Here is a 17,753-nt window from a genome sequence, read left to right on the forward strand (position 1 = left end):
GAAAATATCAAACAGAGTGCCAACATGCAACAGAGGGAGAAATACAGCACACTTGAAAGAAATGCACTCACCAGTCTCCAAGTAAAATAAATCCGCTGGCCCTCACAATCCCACCATCCAGAGAAATAGCTCCTTGCTTAATACAGGACCTAGCTTGTCTCATGTCCGCCCTAGTCTGATATACTTGAGTTTCACCAAACAGCAGATAGAACAAGGTTTCCCGAAGGCCATGACCTGAAAGTGTTTTTGTATTGCAGTGATGAATATCTAAGTTGATCATGTTCACTGCATACCCTAAAAATCCAGCAGGAACTGCCCCAGATTGCAACAATGGATTTGACAAACATAGTCTCCTCTGAGGATCATTAGGCCTGATTCGACCTTGGTATGGTCTGCAGCATTTAATCCAATATAATCAGTATGTGAACTCTTGCAAGAGCATAGTCAATATCAAGGAACCAAATACTGGTACCAGTGATTTCCAGAATCCTAAAAGGTAACTAATATGGACAGGTACAATACAACATGGTACACCACCAAAAAATATTAAAAACAACTTAAAAATCATTGTTTATCAGTGTGGATGGTACACCAGTGTATCTAAGGCCCAAAACGATGAGGCATAGATCTACATTTCAGACATTTGTGAAAGGAAAAGTAAGCCACTTTACTGATAGTACCTTGATGCAAACATGACTTCTATGGACAGGGAACAGAGATATGTGTGAGAAGGAGCTAAATACATCAGAAATCTCCCCTTTATCTAATACATCAGAGGAAAGTTTTAATTTCAGAAATTTTTTTATTTCCAATTATAAGTGTTCTTCATGTGCATGGATATACAAAGCCTGAGAGTGAGGAGTTTGTAATTGCAGACGAATATGATTTAAGAAAAATTCTGGTTTCTATGTGATTGAATCAACATTATTTTTTTCATGACCTACTGCACAAACCATAAAATAAGGTCACCAACTTTGAACAGTGAAGAAATTAAGAATCTTTAATTAGCATTCACAAATATTAAGAAATTTTGATTTGCTTGCAGATCAATTATATCATTTTGGTCCAAAGCCTCACTACAAATATTTGATTCATATTAGTAGTATAACACTGCTAAGTATCATACTAATCATTCAAATCCATTTAAACCAACTTTATTGTAATAAGACTTCAAAATTAGTTTTGTGCAGCATAAAGGTAAATAACTATCATCTTTTTCAGTAATCCACTAACACAGTTGAAAACTTTTATAATTTCATCAGAAAAGGTTCAACAATAGGATACCGAGAACCAGGAGTATAAAAACCCGATTTTGAAAACAAGTACTAATAGTCCTTTAGCATTGTGGTTTGTTGACATATATAAGAAATTATTATTTAAATTGTTAGACATTTGGTGATAGTAGATTTAGTTTCTAACCCTTAGTTTATCATATTTGAAAAAATATTTTTATTGGAACCTTTTAAGCTTTAAAAATGTGTTCGTGGACCTCATTTGGCAAATTCTGGCTCCAGGGCATGATTATATTATTCAAAAAATGTGTTCTTTTTAAGCCTTTAATATTCTCGCCTAAGCACATTTGAGAATAAATTTAGACAAAGGAATCTGCACCTTATGTCTTCGAGGCATATTACAGGAAATCTCCTACTTATGTTAATGCCGAGTGTAGCTGCAGCTCCATGAACAGCTTGCTGGTGATCAATCTTTCCAGCCTCATCATAATACTCCAATCTACTTGCAGCTTCATAAGATTTGCAAACAATTGCAAGCATATTATCTTCACCCAAAAACTGTGAAAACATCCTGCAAATATAGACAATGATGATTTAGTTTCTCAGGAAAAGATATAACTGTCTTGAATTAGAGAACCTTAAAGTTTGTTGATAAAAACTTACCTGCTATTTTTGCTAGTATTAACATTTCCAAGAAGAGCAACAAGGCCAACAACATCTTGCGTACAGTTTGTAAAGCACTTCCAAGGTTCTTGCTTCTGGATAGCTTTAGAAAGACAGCAGCAAATAGCAGCGGCAGTATCACCTTTTCGTTCTATTCGTTTAAGGATTTCCTCTCTTGAAGAACTCAAAGACTCAATTTGGCTCAAATATTGAGGTCCAATGAACACTGGAATTTTACCAAAATTTAGAATCAAACTCCCTTTACTATATGATTAACCTTAAAGCCAACTACACACACACACACACACACACACACACACACACACACACATATATATATATATATATACATATATAGTTGTTTGGGGTTAATCAGCAACATTTAGTACAATTACATATCCTGTGGTACAAGTAAGCCCAACCATCAAAAACAAGGAATGAACAGATTACGGCTAGGCTAATAAATGCAATTCATACTTAAAATATGGAATAACTAATAAGTCTAATATGTATGATGAACAGGGATAGAAGACAGACAAGGAAGTATGCTTTCAATCATTCTTCGTGTGTTCCATACATATGGACTCTCAAGCCAATACATGCTTTGAGATGTTCAAATCCAAAATAGAAAAAAGTCATGCTTTAAGTAGCTATGATATATAGATACTTAAGCATAATGTACAGATAAGCACTTTAGCATCAACTAATGATATCATGTATAACTTATATAAGCACGTGCTCCTCTTCAACTCCTCAATGCCAGGAAAAATAAACATTCTACTAGTGGATTTGGAAACCACTTGGTCATGGTTCTACTCATGAGAGCTAACATCTCCAGATACAGCTCAATTACTTCAACATTTTTATAGTTTTGTTTTGTTTGTTCACTTTTTGTACTGTTTCTTTACCATAATTAAATGACTTTGAATTTACCACACTCTCTTTGAAATTCTTGTATGAATTTAAGGGTCATTGAGCAGTCATGTAAGCACTAACTTGTCTTAAATGATTCAGATCAGTCTCAGACATGATGCAGAACTTAATCATGTCCAATAAATTCCCGGAAAATTCACACAATAATGATAATGATATATAAGTTTTAACCTCATTAACGCATTGTTGTTGAATAATTTATTCAACTACACTATATATCTTCGACGAATGAGTCAAAAAGAGATCTTGTGTCCTTATGATGAGAACATGGGAGGCACTTGTGCCCTAGATCTTAAAAGTCCTGACATAGTAAAATAGTGCAGTGGATCATATTTAGCAAACGAGATGGCAGTTATATAGGCTCAAGAAAGACAGTTTATTAATTACTATGACACAGTCATAAAAACTTGTGAGGTTTACACAAGGCATGACACTAATACCATAGACATTTCTCATTACAAAATGCTCAAGCCTACTTGCAATGCATCAAAACCAAAATAAAAAGGTAATTCATTCAAAAGACAAAAAAAAAAATCCAAGATATCTATATAAGACGAATTTAACTTCAAATTAAAGGAGTAATAAAACAATTTCAGAACCTCGCAGATCATGAATATCTTGCTCAACCTGTATCTTCTGATCATTCAGTGTCTTTAGTTTCCTCTCATGCTCTCCAATCTTCAATCCAACTTCAGTAATTTTTTCATCAAGAATCTGTGGAAAGCACATTTACTAGCTTATCTATCCAGTATGGGAGACTGAAGCAAAAAATTTATACAGTGGAGTACAATGGAGTACAATGAGAAGAGAAAGGAAGATGATAATTCTAAAATGCATCTAATACTAATCCATGTTCTACATGATGCATGGACCAGTATATTGGGCCAGAAAGGCACACTGGCATGCTAAATCATGCCAAAAGCGCTGACATATGGCTAGTGGCTGTTAGGCCAAATTTTAAGGGCATTCAACTAAACACAGAGGTGTTGCAAACAACATGCTACTCTGCCATGATACAACAATCATTAAATGAGATACCATAATTTTGATTGTTCATGGCTCTATGAAAAATTTTCCCTATCTTTTCAAAAACTGATTTTGATTGTTTTATAGTTGTTTCCTCACTCAGTTCTTCCACGTGTCATTGTTTGTTTTTTCCACCAATTTATTTTTCTACCCTGTTATGTTCTATGCTCCAGTCTTATGTCATCTAAAAGCTCAAGTCTTCCATCAGGACTAAATCCCATAGACCCATAAATGTCAACCCACACATGAGGCTACCACTAATGCAGAATTTAAGGAGGCCCAACATCTGCAGTCTTCAGCATGGCACAAAAGCTCACGCCAACATATTTCCAATTTACCACCATGTTTGATCCACAATCAACAAGCCCCAAGCACAAACTTTCATTCAGCATCATCTACCAAAATACAAACTGCTGTGTCTATAACTGCAATGCAAAATATAAGTTTCATCAAAGACTGCAGGGATCATTTTTTTCATGCCTCGAACAAGGAAGACGCTTCACCAGCACAAAATGGATGCTGCGTTGCAAAATGCAGGAGGGATAAAGATGGCTGAGGAAGATGGCAGAGGTTCTAATGAGTTGTTATATTGTTATAAATCTAAATAGGCATTAAAGATTATCTGTAAACTGCACAAAGGTAATTTGTAAACTTTCCATTGATCATTTACATTGTAATTGTCATTTATGTGAAATAAATTTATCATGAGGACTCATTGATTTGAAGGTATGCATGCCTAGCCAACTTGCAACCAGATATGGCATAATCAGGTCAGTGAATTACTTAATCTATAAGTGATAGGCACTAACTATATTCATTCCAAAAAATAGGGAAACCATGAGTAGAAAAACTTATATCCTTAGTCTAGGAAGATTATATCATTATGTAAAATTCCAAAGTGAGTTCTAGATCTGATTCAAATTTGTTTATTAATTTCCAAAAAATTCTTGAATTTATCAAATAGGTCCTTAGAAACATATGAAAATAAAATATCTGGAGTTCTGGACATAGTTGGAATGTAATTTTCACCAAAATCTGATATAAATCTGGGTTTCATTTCATATAAACGTTCTCTACTTATCAGCCAAACACGTGTTCGCTACAACTAAGCTTTGTAAATCCTTACCCTTTCACTTTAACTGAGCTCTATAAATCATGATCCCCAAAGCTTAATTCATCAACCTGGCTAACCAAAATGAACCATGGATGAAAGCATTGGGCATACACACTGAACTGGCACATGGGGTAATCCACAGCATACATGTTACTATGTTCGTACAAAAGATATGAACAAGCAGCTATGCCTATTCATGGAATGCCACATAAAATATCACACTATATACCTTATCAGTGACAGCCCCGAAGCAGCAACAAAAATTGACAAAAAATCATAATTACAATGAGCAATTTGGTGATGAATTAATTACCTGAGTATGATGAGAAATGTACTTCACTAGGAGGTCCTTCTGATGAGAGAGACACTTTGATGAGTCCATATGATCTAAAACCTGAGATTGAAATGTTCCATATGATTCTGTTGCAGCAAATAGCTCCAACTTTGAAGCCTCCAAAACATTGACCTGCAAGATAAGATTTAATGTAAGCAGGTCAGATGTGAAAGAATATACAAGGATGGGTTCGAACAGGTCAAAACCTCAATATCAGTGCAAAGATCATGGTAACGTGTATGAAAAGCCGAAAAGCAAAAAGGCCCTGGTCTGCGGGGAACTGGGACAAAAGGCACAGTGCACCGGCCATGATGGAAAGTGTACTGAATTGTATCATCCAATTTCAATGAATCTGATACTATTCTAAGTGTGTGATATTGACCATGTATTTTTTCATCTACTTGTCCATCAGGATCAAAAACTTCAAATATAACATTCTCCAATTGACAACCTATCGGATGAATGCCGGAGACCTGCAAGGATAACATTTAAGAAAATATTCACAGGCAAAAAACTCTTAATATGCCATGGAAACATTTATTTGGGAAAGAAATAAAAAACATATACTGCATACCCCAGACACAGCTCTCAACTCCCTTTGTGCAACTTGGAACTTCTTCTTATAAACAATCTCCTTATCATACGAAACTGAAAGGTGGGCTGTATTGCACAAAGTTAGCAAGAAAAAGAGAACTGAAGGAAACAGAAAGTCCAATAATATAAACTATTCTGCAATTATTCCAACAAATACATATGTGATGGACAAAGAAAACTCCTTATGTATTTGCAAATAGAACATTTGAAGCAAATATAGGAATCGAGGAAATTCGAAAGGAAGATCACCCAGCAATAAAATATAGACCTAACTAAAAGTTCTTATAAAACACAAGCACAAGCTTGACCTTAAGGTAGCAAATTTTAGAAGAGAACATATCATCATTGTGGTGGATTAATGTTTGAAAATATCAAGTAAAAAAAGATATACATTGTATTTAATTAAAAAAAATGATAGTATATATCTGATACATTGTCTTTTTTCTTACACTTCATTCCAGGCTAGATGCTCCAAAAGGGCCTAATGAAGTCTAACTACTAAAGCTGTGATGTTTGCTTCATATAACTTGTCCTGTCCTAGAAGAAATTTGAATAAATTCAATCCATCATCTAATTTCAAAAATTCATTGGAATATTCCTATTAGTACATCAAACAATATAATCATATAATATTCAGATTTATCACTATGGTTCATAAATCAGCAGCTGCTAAGGAGACTCTTAAATATGTTGATTTTTTGTTGTAATTTCTACAGAAAAGTGAAGTACCTGACATTGATACTTGATAGAACCTTGCTAATAAGTTGCAGGTGCAATTATGTGTATTGGTCTAAGATCACACATAAACTACAAAGCACAAATAATCCAAGATTCTTGTTGCCTCAGCCATGTCCAACAATGGAAAAATAACACTTATTACCTGAGAAATATGGACCAATTGTATTAGGTATGCAATTGGTCTATACTCAGTCATGCCCAACAATGGATATTAACACTTAACACATCTTCAAGACAAAAATCGAGAGAAATAATATGTCAGTAAAAAGGATGAAAGAAAGTACCATATGAACCAAAATTAGCTGACACAGTTAGAAGGCCACTAAGATCGATACATCCTTTGCAGTTCACCTACAGATGAATCATATTGAGATAATCATATTCAGTTAATACGCTAAATTGGCTCACAAATCATTATCCGATGAGATCGTAGATAATGAAGAAAAGAAAAACTCTTGCAGCATAATGAATAGATGTAGCACTAGTTACATTGGGCATGTTTTTTCATGTTTAAGAAAGTTGCCAAGGAAAGTTTGCATATTATAGTGTGTTAAATATGTTGCATCTCATACAATGGAAAACACTAGTCAATGCCAACAAGATCTATCATCAGTAATGCTTCAAAAAAGTATCTTTCCTGACAAAAAAAAAAAACAGAAATAATGCATTTAGGTTCAGGGAGATTGATGGCTATTTAGAATAATCACTTCTTCCATGTCCAACGTTGATGATAAAACTAAACCCAAGAACATAAATAAATCCTATTACTATATCCCTAAGGTTACTGGAAGCTTATAATAATGCATATCTTGATGAAAATTGTCACATGACTTTCATTGTTCAACAGCATGATTTCGTTCCTGAAATTGTCACAGAGCTCATTTCAAATGCCAAACAAAGTGAATTATAAATTTAAATAAAATGAAACTCTAAACGCATAAACAAAAATGCATAAAACCATAAACCCAAGTTACAACTAATCCCATCAAACCTTCCCTTCATTAAGAAAATAATTGAGGCATCCCAACCCTCGGTGAAAAGCTTAATATCCAATTCAAGGTTCAACATCAACATAATTTACTCAAGAAATTGCAATGCGCATCAGACCAATATTTGCTCAACCCATGGGTCTATTGCATGAAAAACATATTAAGATTACAAACCAGAGTCAGGGATTTATATTTTATAACATATTGATCAAAGAAAACAGAGAGTTCATTCTAGTTGAGGGACATATTTAGGGATCCGGTCTTCCATATTCCTTTGTAGTATGGCAAATCAATTTTCAACCTTATGAGAGGTCTTTGAAGTCTGATTAATCCTGGCTTTATATGAGAAAAACTTCTAGATTAATATGAAGGAAGCTTGCTATGAAGAAATTACAAATTCCATTCAATGATCGATCAGTATAAACATCAACAACGTCAAGTTGGACTAGTTTCTCCTCAACAAATATAGGCTTGGGCCAAGAAAATTTATATTAAGACCCAATAAACCCAAACAGGATGGATTGTTTTACTTTTACCAATTCTATTTTTTCTTATTTCTGAGGCGAACAAACAGGTTGGAAGACGATTTAATTAATATTATGAAATAACTACAAGATAAATGCGTGCAATCATTGACAGCAATAGAAAAAAAAATTAAGGATAAATAAAAAGATACAAAATGATTTTGCCCTGCACATATTCAGAAAATTATCAAAAACCTCTTATAAAAGTTGATGATATGATTTAAAGCACTCATTATCAAGATTTTAAATACCGATAGGTGTCCCTATCAAGACATCCTAGTGGTTTGTGCATTGTATGTTTAGTAGATCTTAAGTTTGAATCCATAATATGAGCATTTTTTATATGTTTTTAAATCTAATGAAAGGAATAATTTAAAAAAAAAATACCAACATATCATCAACTTTTATACTGGAATAATACAAAAATAATACCAACCAAAATCCATCCATTATCACTGGAATAATACAAAAATAATACCAACCAAAAAATATGTTTAAGGTCCAATCCTATACTTGGCAAGACCAGTCAAAATCAATGAGAATGCAATCATTGGTATTTGAAACCATGCTCATAAAAATGTGCAATAATTACATTGTAGCAACAGTTACATTGATGTTATAGGAGAATTTTAGATAAAGCTGAGCTCCATATAAAAAAGTGCAATGTGGAAGATGCAGTGACAAAAGTTTAATTAAAATTTAGATCGCAAATACTAAATTAGTAAAAAAATATCAAAGCTTGAGTATCTCTCTATGCTGCCATGATTATGATTTCTAAATCCACTATTAATCATCAAAAATAGGCATCATAGAAGAAGTCCTACAAATCAAAATATATATCGTCTAGAAATCTATCATTTGTCTTTATTAGATTTTTTTCTCTAACAGTAAATGCAAAATCAACATGAAAAAGAACCAAGAGGAAGATGTTATGAAACAAATTCTCTAAACATCTGATCACCAAAACTCACCATAACTTTACCTTTCGAATATAACCTAAGTGGTCTTGAAAGGAAAACCCATCAGTGTGGATGAACACTTCCACGCCTTCTTCAATATGATTACCATAAGCATCAAACATCTGACAATTTTAATTATTTAACCACACAATTTGAAGGGATAACATAACCAAAAAAATTTCAAATTCAAAAGTAAAATAAATTAAGACTAGATTGGAATCAAACTACTAAGCAAGAAATAATCTCTTACTGCATCTTCAAGTTTTGGAAAAACCATTCAAAAGATACAAACTTCCTATTCAATAATTGACTGACATGTGCTACCTTAGGAGATGTCTACTCATGAGAAACACAATTAGTGAGAATACCATCATTCCACGCAAGAATACATTCCCAATCTTCAGCTCAGCTGAACCTATTATTGAACTGATCGTGCAATTAATATTTTGCAACTGAGTTGGGAGGATTAGTAACTAAAGGATCTTTTTCATGCAGACCCTATCAAAAACCACGTCCTCCAAGGATGTCATACAGATGTATGGAGAAGCTGATCTACATCCAATCTAGTTGTCTATCTTTGTGTTAATATACACAAAAGTTTGCAATCAGTGATTGGAGATGATTGGATGCTATCAAGATGCTTGGAAAAGCTGGTTTACATCGACTATCATTGTTCTTTACATGTATCATACTCTCACAGAGCTCTTAGGTAAAAGAGGTTTCCAATGGTAGGAAACAATTGCCAAATTAGTTGAATCACCAAAGACTCATCATATTAAATTCTGCATACAGACAAAAAAGCTCATGGAATTGCAGAAACAGTTTTATATGACCACATGAAAAACTTGCATTTTTAATTAGCATAAAAATCTAGCTTAGGACAATTACCTCTAATACAAGTTCTTCAATCACTTCTTCTGGAACCAAGTATTCTCCTTCCTGGAGAGAAGTTTGCAGCCTCACGGAAGATAAGGTACCCGGCATGACTGTTTCAAATATCAAATGAATATACATGAACTAGATATAATGTTTAAAACTTTAGATAAACATGACTGACTTTATAAAATTAATGAAAAGAACAACCTTTACATGGAATTTCAGCAGAGAAAAGACCATCTTGCGAACATATCGCCAACACAGCTTCATAACTTGGCTGAATCAGGTCCAGCTTGCTGCTTTCAATCAATATATCCTACAACATTAGTGCAATGGTAAAGATCGCATATGGCACTGACAAAACTGAATAAAATACAGCTAAAATAGCATATGCTTTCTACTAACCTTTAATTCCAACAATAACTGATCAGATGAAAGGATCATTTTCATTTTGCCAACATGGAGAAGCATACATTCTTCCACAAATATTTTTATCGTAGCTTCAGGTATACTTGAAAATGGAATTTGATTTGAGTACCGATCAAGACACACAACAGAAAGATACGAAATATAGGAACCAACCCTGGTCATAGATGTTATCAAGAATTAGGAAGTAATATGAAAATATTTATATGGTGGTGAATCTTGCAGTGAATTTATAGATATAGCATACAGCAACAAATAAATTGTATGAATAAATAAAAATACAATATGCCCAAAATAAAAGGGATAACTAGAAATATTTTACCATGATGCTAGGATTAGAACAAATAAAACTACAACATAAGTTACATGATTATCTTCCAAATTAGTCATCCAGGTCAAAGGAGACTTAATGCAAGAATAACGTCAGAGGTGATGAGAGAGTGGGTAAGGTATACCAAGGACCATTAAACTTTTATTTATCAATTCTTAACTCTAAACTTAAGCACCAAATACTTAACAAAATTTAAAAAAAAATAAAGCCAATAAGTGTATTTTCAACTATTGCTAAATTATAAAACCTAGACATCAAAGGGCATCAACATGTATCAAAAAAGCAATTTAAATTTGATCAACTGCCTTTGTAAGAGGTCATACCTAGTAGAAAGTAGTTGCTTATCAGTGAAAGGGCCCCATTCATCAAACACAAATCGCCACTTGCAAACCTTTGTGTCAGGCTTCACAACTACTCGTGCTTCTAGGTGTTTGATATTGGTATTTTTACAATTCTGATAACAACACTTTCATACTTAATTTTGACCAAAGGATAATCAAGATACCAAAGTTGTAAATTTTAAGAAATTACTTACAACAAAGAAGGTGAATATATAAATTCCGGCTTTATAAAATAGTTTCGAACATATATCTTGCAACCCAAATATATATAATCCACTGATGCCAGTATGTGATGAAGGTTTAACACTTTTTGTATGGGCAAGTGTCATCTGTTCATTCTGCTTAGCTCTACATTTATGACTAATTTTCAAGGTCATCTCAAACTCATTCTTCATGATATTCTTCTGATCTAGGCCTTTGGAGGCCATCGAAGAGCTAAAATTTGCAGGTCTAATAACAGCAACAATTTCTCTAGGAGGAGTAAAACCAGCAACCACAGGAGCTTCCATAGGTAGTTCCTGAAGTGAAATGTAACATAATTAGAGTCTGAATTACTAGAATTATCCTTGTGTGGAACAGAATCTAAAATTTACTGTCATTTGTAAGTTATAAATACTCGTCGGAAATATAAAAAATTAGACAGCTAACCCCACTGATCCCTAACAGGCTACACTGTTGACCAACTAGTATGTCGATTCTGGAAGGAAGTCTCCCTTTATGCTTCTCAACTTGGCAATTCCATGTCGCAAGGTCAATTGCTTGAATCTGACAAGCAGCTCGAAATCAATCAAATAAGACAACATACAGTTGCATGACTGCAACATAAGAAATATAAGAAGTCCATGGTGAAAGTACAAACATTTTCAGAATCAATTAGACTTATTGGAAAAGATAGAGAATCATGCATATCCAAGCTTGCATTTCCATTATCCACCAAAATCGAGCAGCCTTTTTCATCAGAACAATCCAGTGGCCTTTACAATTGTCAATAACTTTGGTTAACTAATGTGACACAATAAAAATGATATATAATTGAAGTGAAACTACCTGCAAATTAGTCGTGCATCACCTGTGGAAAATATTACACAACATGAGTTATAATATAAAACTATATTTTCGAAAGAAAAATGGAGAGAGAAAAGCACAGGGATTAACAGTATGAAGTACTTACCACCGACATCACCTTGAAATCCTTCTATTAAAATGTATTCTAGAGTTGCATACAAATTCTTTTTCAAACATCCAGTTGCACCTTTAAAAATTTTAACCTTTTGTCCTGACTCCCATATTATGCCTCTTCTCTTTATAGCTTGGTGCACTCTCACAACTATGAATAATGGGAAAATATTTATATCATCTATCACTGAATTTATTCAGAACAATAATTGACAAGAGCCAGACCCACCAATCTAGAAGTTAAATGGCAAATAAACTATGCAGATTTAAGCCCTGAACTTACCATCAGCAGTTATACCAAGTTGTTTCTTGTTTTGAGGGCCAATAATATGTACAGGTTCATCCTCACCACAATTGATTTCTTCATCATATCTATCATGCATCTGAATTACCCAATCTCGATATTCCTTCTCTAATTGTAAAATACTGGAGTGTTTTCCATCTTTGAGTATCTCAATGGTTACCTCTACAATTTCATATGTCAAAATTTTAGCTGCAATTGCTTGAACAAAGTAGATAAAAACTGTAATAAAATCAATAGAGAGCGACCATATTCATTCCTCATAAGTTCAATGGACCTGATTCTTTTCCACAAAGAATGTTGCCAAAGTTCCTCAATGCATGAGTAAAAGGGTGATGATGTGCCAAATCAGTCTTCAAAATGTTTAAAAAAATAAGTTAGCAGAAAAAGAGGGCAAACTCTGTGAAGCACTGCAAAAAAATCATTGTCAACAATATGAATAAAGACCTTAAGATGGAACAGAAAATAATGTGTAAAAGATAAAGCATTATAAAATTATGCAGAACCAGAAAACTCTCTCAAAAAATTAACAGTGATTGATTTTCTTTCATTATAGTAAGAAAAAAATTTATTTCACTGTGACCACTAGATACAACTTCACAATGAAGACCACAATCTTGAATTTCTGTGTGCAACACTCCTAGTGTTTGCTATCAGATGTTACTCAGTGAGCCGAGATGCCAACCAACCCATTTTAGCCCAATATGATTGAAATTTGGTAGTTACTGCAAGGTCAGTAATGATCAGATTTCAGATTTCAACTGTACCCAATGTCACTCCGATTTAACCATTGGGGCTGTTTTGGGCTTATAAAACTTATGTAATCTCACCCTTTCACTCGCTCTTACTCTCAGTCTCACTCATTAAACTTATTTAATCTCTCAAATCAGTAATTAGTGAAAATCAACCTCTTGATTTGGATAAAAGAGGGATTCGAACTCAATACCCGTGGACTTTGTCTCCAAGTAACGGTATTTAGCTTCCTCTTATGTTTTCTTTATCATGTCAGGTAATTAGCATAAAGAACATCAATAACTCTAGATTGATTAGTGACTAATGATTAATTAAGACATAATTAGAGGTTTTGAAGAAAATTTAGCTTAGATTGACAATGTATTGACCTTCAATGACTTACGAGTTTATTCCATCATGTTTAATGGCTAATTAGAGGCTTATTAATGCATGTTTAGGTAATATATTTATTTTATATACCAATAAACTAGGACAAAAAACCCTGAAATAGGTTTTGTCAATTTCAACTGATCGTCAGCCCTTTTTCAGTTTACGGGTATGTACTAATGTACCGACACACAAAACGCCAATACTAACTGCTAGGTACTAGTCCGACCATGACCAATATGCCTGGTCAACATGATCGGTGAACCATAATCCTCAATTGTCTATGTTTGCAATACTAGAGTTCACTGTGACCACTAGATAGTAGATACTACTTTGTAAAGAAGACCACATAACCCTCATTTCTCTTGCCAACACTCAACATCTTTTATCAAACCTTGCATACAATTCTTTTAACAATTTCTGATATATACTAATTATTCAATATATAAACTTTGCAGATCTTGTCATTCTGGTGCTTTTTTGTGTTTGTATAAATGTTAGCATACAACACTTCTCAAAAAACTTTTTTTTGCCAAAATCTTATCCGAAAATTTTGTATTGAATAGCCATTACAAACATTTCCTCTTTTCTCTTCTCCCTCTACTTATTCTTTTTGTGTTTTTGATTCTCAACAATAAAAGTTGATGAATCAATTGGGTCTGGCTAAGTTTGGCCAAAACCGCCCAAATTGATCAAGACAGAATCACTCCTGGATCAAGTCATCGTTACATGGTAATAAAGCTGAAAACAATAAGGATCAACAGTCACACAAGTCATATGACCAACAGAATATTCTGTTCTTGATAAAAATTATGAGTTTAAATTCCAAATAATTGAGTAGAGAACATCTCTGGAGAAAGGATACTGTTCACTTATTTGACAAGTAAATAATAGTAGACGCATGAGATAAATCATACAGATAATCTGGAAAGAATCAAGAATCAACAATATTATTTAAGAAAAAACTAATGCAAGTGCTCATGAAAACCTATCATATTTTTTTTAAAACAAATTTGCTTACCTTAGAAGGAGTAGGAGAAAAACCAGCATCTGTCTCTACAACAACAGAAAAATAATGTAAAAAATTGTGAAAGAAAGAATATCATCTTAAAGCACACAATAAGAATAACGAAAAAAGGTGTTAATTTGAGAATTTCAACCAATCAAATCATGTTACCAACAAAGCATTTCACCCTTTTGCAGCATCTCTTTAATAAATGAGCTTTATCTCCCCTTCTTTGTTTAGTTTCCATGAAAGGAAGAGTATTCTATGTAAGGTAAGAAATGGACCAATAAGCAAAATTTTCTTAATCATAATTTCAAAATTGACAATAGTCAATTCAAATGAAATACAATTTCAGATCATAATAACAAGTCTTCACATTATGTAATAAATAATGATGCACGATACCAACAAGCAAACGAATCTGCATCACTGAAATTAGTGGCAAAAGTTTAGCCGCTAAACTAAATTAACCTAAATAGGAATATAGCATCATTAAAAGTCATTTAATTAACCTAAATAGGAATATAGCATCATTAAAAGTCATTTGATTAACCTAAATTGGAATATAGCAACCCAATAATAACAGATTGAACAAAGAGTGTATCAACAATTAGGACAAAATTATGGCTCCCACAATTTGCCAGTTTTCCCAATTGTCCACCAGCCCTTTCCAACCAGGAGGATGCTATTCTACAAATATATGAAGAAACAACAGCAGCAAAAAACTTAAACATTTTTTCCAATTTTTTTCAAGATTTAATCAGCATGTGTCCTATAAAGCTAGAAACAAAAAACTGCATGATGTTGCTTGCAGGTCAATTCTGCAGTTACATTAATTTTCATGATCAGCAAAAAATTAATTTAGAGAGGTTAACAATTAGAATCCCATCAATTATTCAAATATATGACTATGAATTATACTCAATTAGTTGATACTAATCTAAGAAAATATCATTGACTTCTTTTACAATTCAATCAACCTCCTCTCATCTATATTTACTTTTGTATCATAAACTAAAACATCATAAACAAATTTATGAGCCTCTGCCAAACTTGTTGAAAACTCCCAGACTTCAAACTTTTGCATTTTAAGATATCATTCCCAAATGGAAAACTTCTGATGACGTTTACAAACATTAAAACTGCATATAAGAATAGAATCTTACCCATCTGGAATCTGGAAGGAGACGACCAAGCCTACGTATTGATACACGAGAAAAGGTGTCGAAATTTTCTTTAATTTCGTAACCATCTTGAACAAGCTTCTCAAGAATTCGCTCAATGTTCTCTTTCCCCTATAAAATATATAAATCACAGTATCACACATACAATTCTGAAACCAAAACAAGAAATAGCAGACTGTACCTCAACAATAGGAAAGTAAACACACTTCAATTGTGCATTGGCTTCTTGAAAACCTAATGATCCTACAAATAACAAACCAGAAAAACAAAAGGAAACATCTAAATATAGCATCCATCAGAAAGATAAAACAGCACAATCGCAGCTAACATACCTGGATTTTCTGATTTAATCATGAACCTTAGTTGCATGATGAAATCAGGACCATTACAAGAGAGTAAATTAGTAATTGTCACGTCTCCTCCTTGAATTTCAGCAAGGTTAATGTCATTCACCTAAAATGGAAACTTCAATGAACTATTAGAAGTTAAAGACCAAAATATCAGTAGAATGCCTTAGATCACAACATCAACCCATTTCTGAACAATCCAATTGCGTAAATGATGCAACCGGTATATATATAGTACTCAAGGACTGCAGTTTATCCTGAAGTGGTATGTACCAGCCTATACTAACTACAAAAAGGATGAAATACTAAGTTTACTAGCTGCATAAGCAAGCATTTAAACAAAAGGAACCGAGAAAGTTTTGTCAGTTTCAGGCATAGGGTTTGTATAGATAACTTACTAACACAGCTTGGTACTAACCTATGAAGGTATGCAAACCCCTGTGTTGACTGACACAGACCAAGATACTGGCTTCACATGTGCAAACCCTTGTGCTGACTACCACAGACCAAAATACTGGCCAAGACGTGTTAGCCAAGGCACTGCACATGCCAATGGCAGAATAATAGTTGGGTGAGGTACTATGGCTAGAAGGAGAGGAAATGAAGAACTGATAAAAATATTTCAATTTTGGCAATTCATGGGTCACAACAGATAGTCCCAAACAAGACAGAGGTCACAACAAGTGACAGATGCAAGCTTATTAGGCATAAAATCCTAATCTCCTAGATTAAAATAATTCCTATGGTACAGGAAATTGGTCCATGGCAAGCATAAGATGTGGACATTGGACTCCATATGTGCCTTACCACCCGTAATTACACAGGAATCTTAACAAAGTTGCAGATACTATGAAAGTATGAATAGCCTTCAAAAGTTTTAAATGTTTCATGAGTAATCTGATAAATATCAAAGACATGCCTTTAAAGTTTACAAACTTCATAACTAGACATTCCAAAATTTCACACAGCATGGGAAAACAAAAAAACAGAGCATATATGGAAGAATTCATATATGCTTGATTTGCATGGTATGTAGTCTTAAATGACCTCAAATAACTACATTTACAAGTCATGCCAAATAATTATGGATGTATCTGCTAGTCAATAATGTCAGACACTTCAACCACCAAGGAAGGCAACTGTCTACCTAATTTGGGTTACGACTTGCACTTAATGCAATTCAAATACAAGCAACCAAGTGGAACCCTAGAATTACCAAATACTTTCAAATTCCCAAATAGTTAGATCTGAGGAATAGTAAGAGAGCTAATGGATGGAAAATAAACATAGAAAGCATTAATGCCAAGGTTCCAGCACTGCCAGTATGTTATGATACATGCGGTTTTACCAGCTTGACAGATTAATGTTACACACAAACAAAGGTAAGCAAAGCAATGCACAAGGTACAAGGTGATACAAACTCTACAGCACCAGGCAGTTTATTTTTTTTCAGTTTTTTATTTTTTAAAAAAAATTGGTATGTACCAATCTGGCCCTAACAGGTACAATACCGGTATACAAAATTTTGAGCCTTGATTAA

General features: G+C 33.5%; 1 protein-coding gene across 3 annotated transcripts in view; it reads right to left on the reverse strand.

Annotated features, from left to right (window-relative positions):
• Positions 1-17,753, reverse strand: part of LOC103968942 (structural maintenance of chromosomes flexible hinge domain-containing protein GMI1) — a 40,114-nt gene that overhangs the window by 3,778 nt on the left and 18,583 nt on the right. For 2 of the 3 annotated variants that reach the window (XM_065129655.1, XM_065129654.1), the window contains 25 exons: positions 16,199-16,319; positions 16,048-16,109; positions 15,849-15,977; positions 14,854-14,944; positions 14,698-14,732; positions 12,835-12,910; positions 12,540-12,722; positions 12,252-12,407; positions 12,128-12,149; positions 11,940-12,054; positions 11,729-11,845; positions 11,275-11,598; positions 11,063-11,193; positions 10,388-10,565; positions 10,190-10,298; positions 9,995-10,092; positions 9,130-9,228; positions 6,919-6,985; positions 5,877-5,962; positions 5,509-5,775; positions 5,282-5,434; positions 3,428-3,542; positions 1,896-2,121; positions 1,612-1,803; positions 72-392 (listed from right to left, as the gene is read on the reverse strand). In XM_065129655.1, coding sequence (XP_064985727.1) covers positions 72-392; positions 1,612-1,803; positions 1,896-2,121; positions 3,428-3,542; positions 5,282-5,434; positions 5,509-5,775; positions 5,877-5,962; positions 6,919-6,985; positions 9,130-9,228; positions 9,995-10,092; positions 10,190-10,298; positions 10,388-10,565; positions 11,063-11,193; positions 11,275-11,598; positions 11,729-11,845; positions 11,940-12,054; positions 12,128-12,149; positions 12,252-12,407; positions 12,540-12,722; positions 12,835-12,910; positions 14,698-14,732; positions 14,854-14,944; positions 15,849-15,977; positions 16,048-16,109; positions 16,199-16,319 — 3,473 coding nt within the window. The remainder of the gene's footprint in view (positions 1-71; positions 393-1,611; positions 1,804-1,895; positions 2,122-3,427; positions 3,543-5,281; positions 5,435-5,508; positions 5,776-5,876; positions 5,963-6,918; positions 6,986-9,129; positions 9,229-9,994; positions 10,093-10,189; positions 10,299-10,387; positions 10,566-11,062; positions 11,194-11,274; positions 11,599-11,728; positions 11,846-11,939; positions 12,055-12,127; positions 12,150-12,251; positions 12,408-12,539; positions 12,723-12,834; positions 12,911-14,697; positions 14,733-14,853; positions 14,945-15,848; positions 15,978-16,047; positions 16,110-16,198; positions 16,320-17,753) is intronic. The other variant, XM_065129656.1, reaches the window with a different exon arrangement.

Source organism: Musa acuminata, chromosome BXJ2-10 (assembly GCF_036884655.1).
Source record: "Musa acuminata AAA Group cultivar baxijiao chromosome BXJ2-10, Cavendish_Baxijiao_AAA, whole genome shotgun sequence".
In the NCBI taxonomy this organism is placed as follows: domain Eukaryota; kingdom Viridiplantae; phylum Streptophyta; class Magnoliopsida; order Zingiberales; family Musaceae; genus Musa; species Musa acuminata.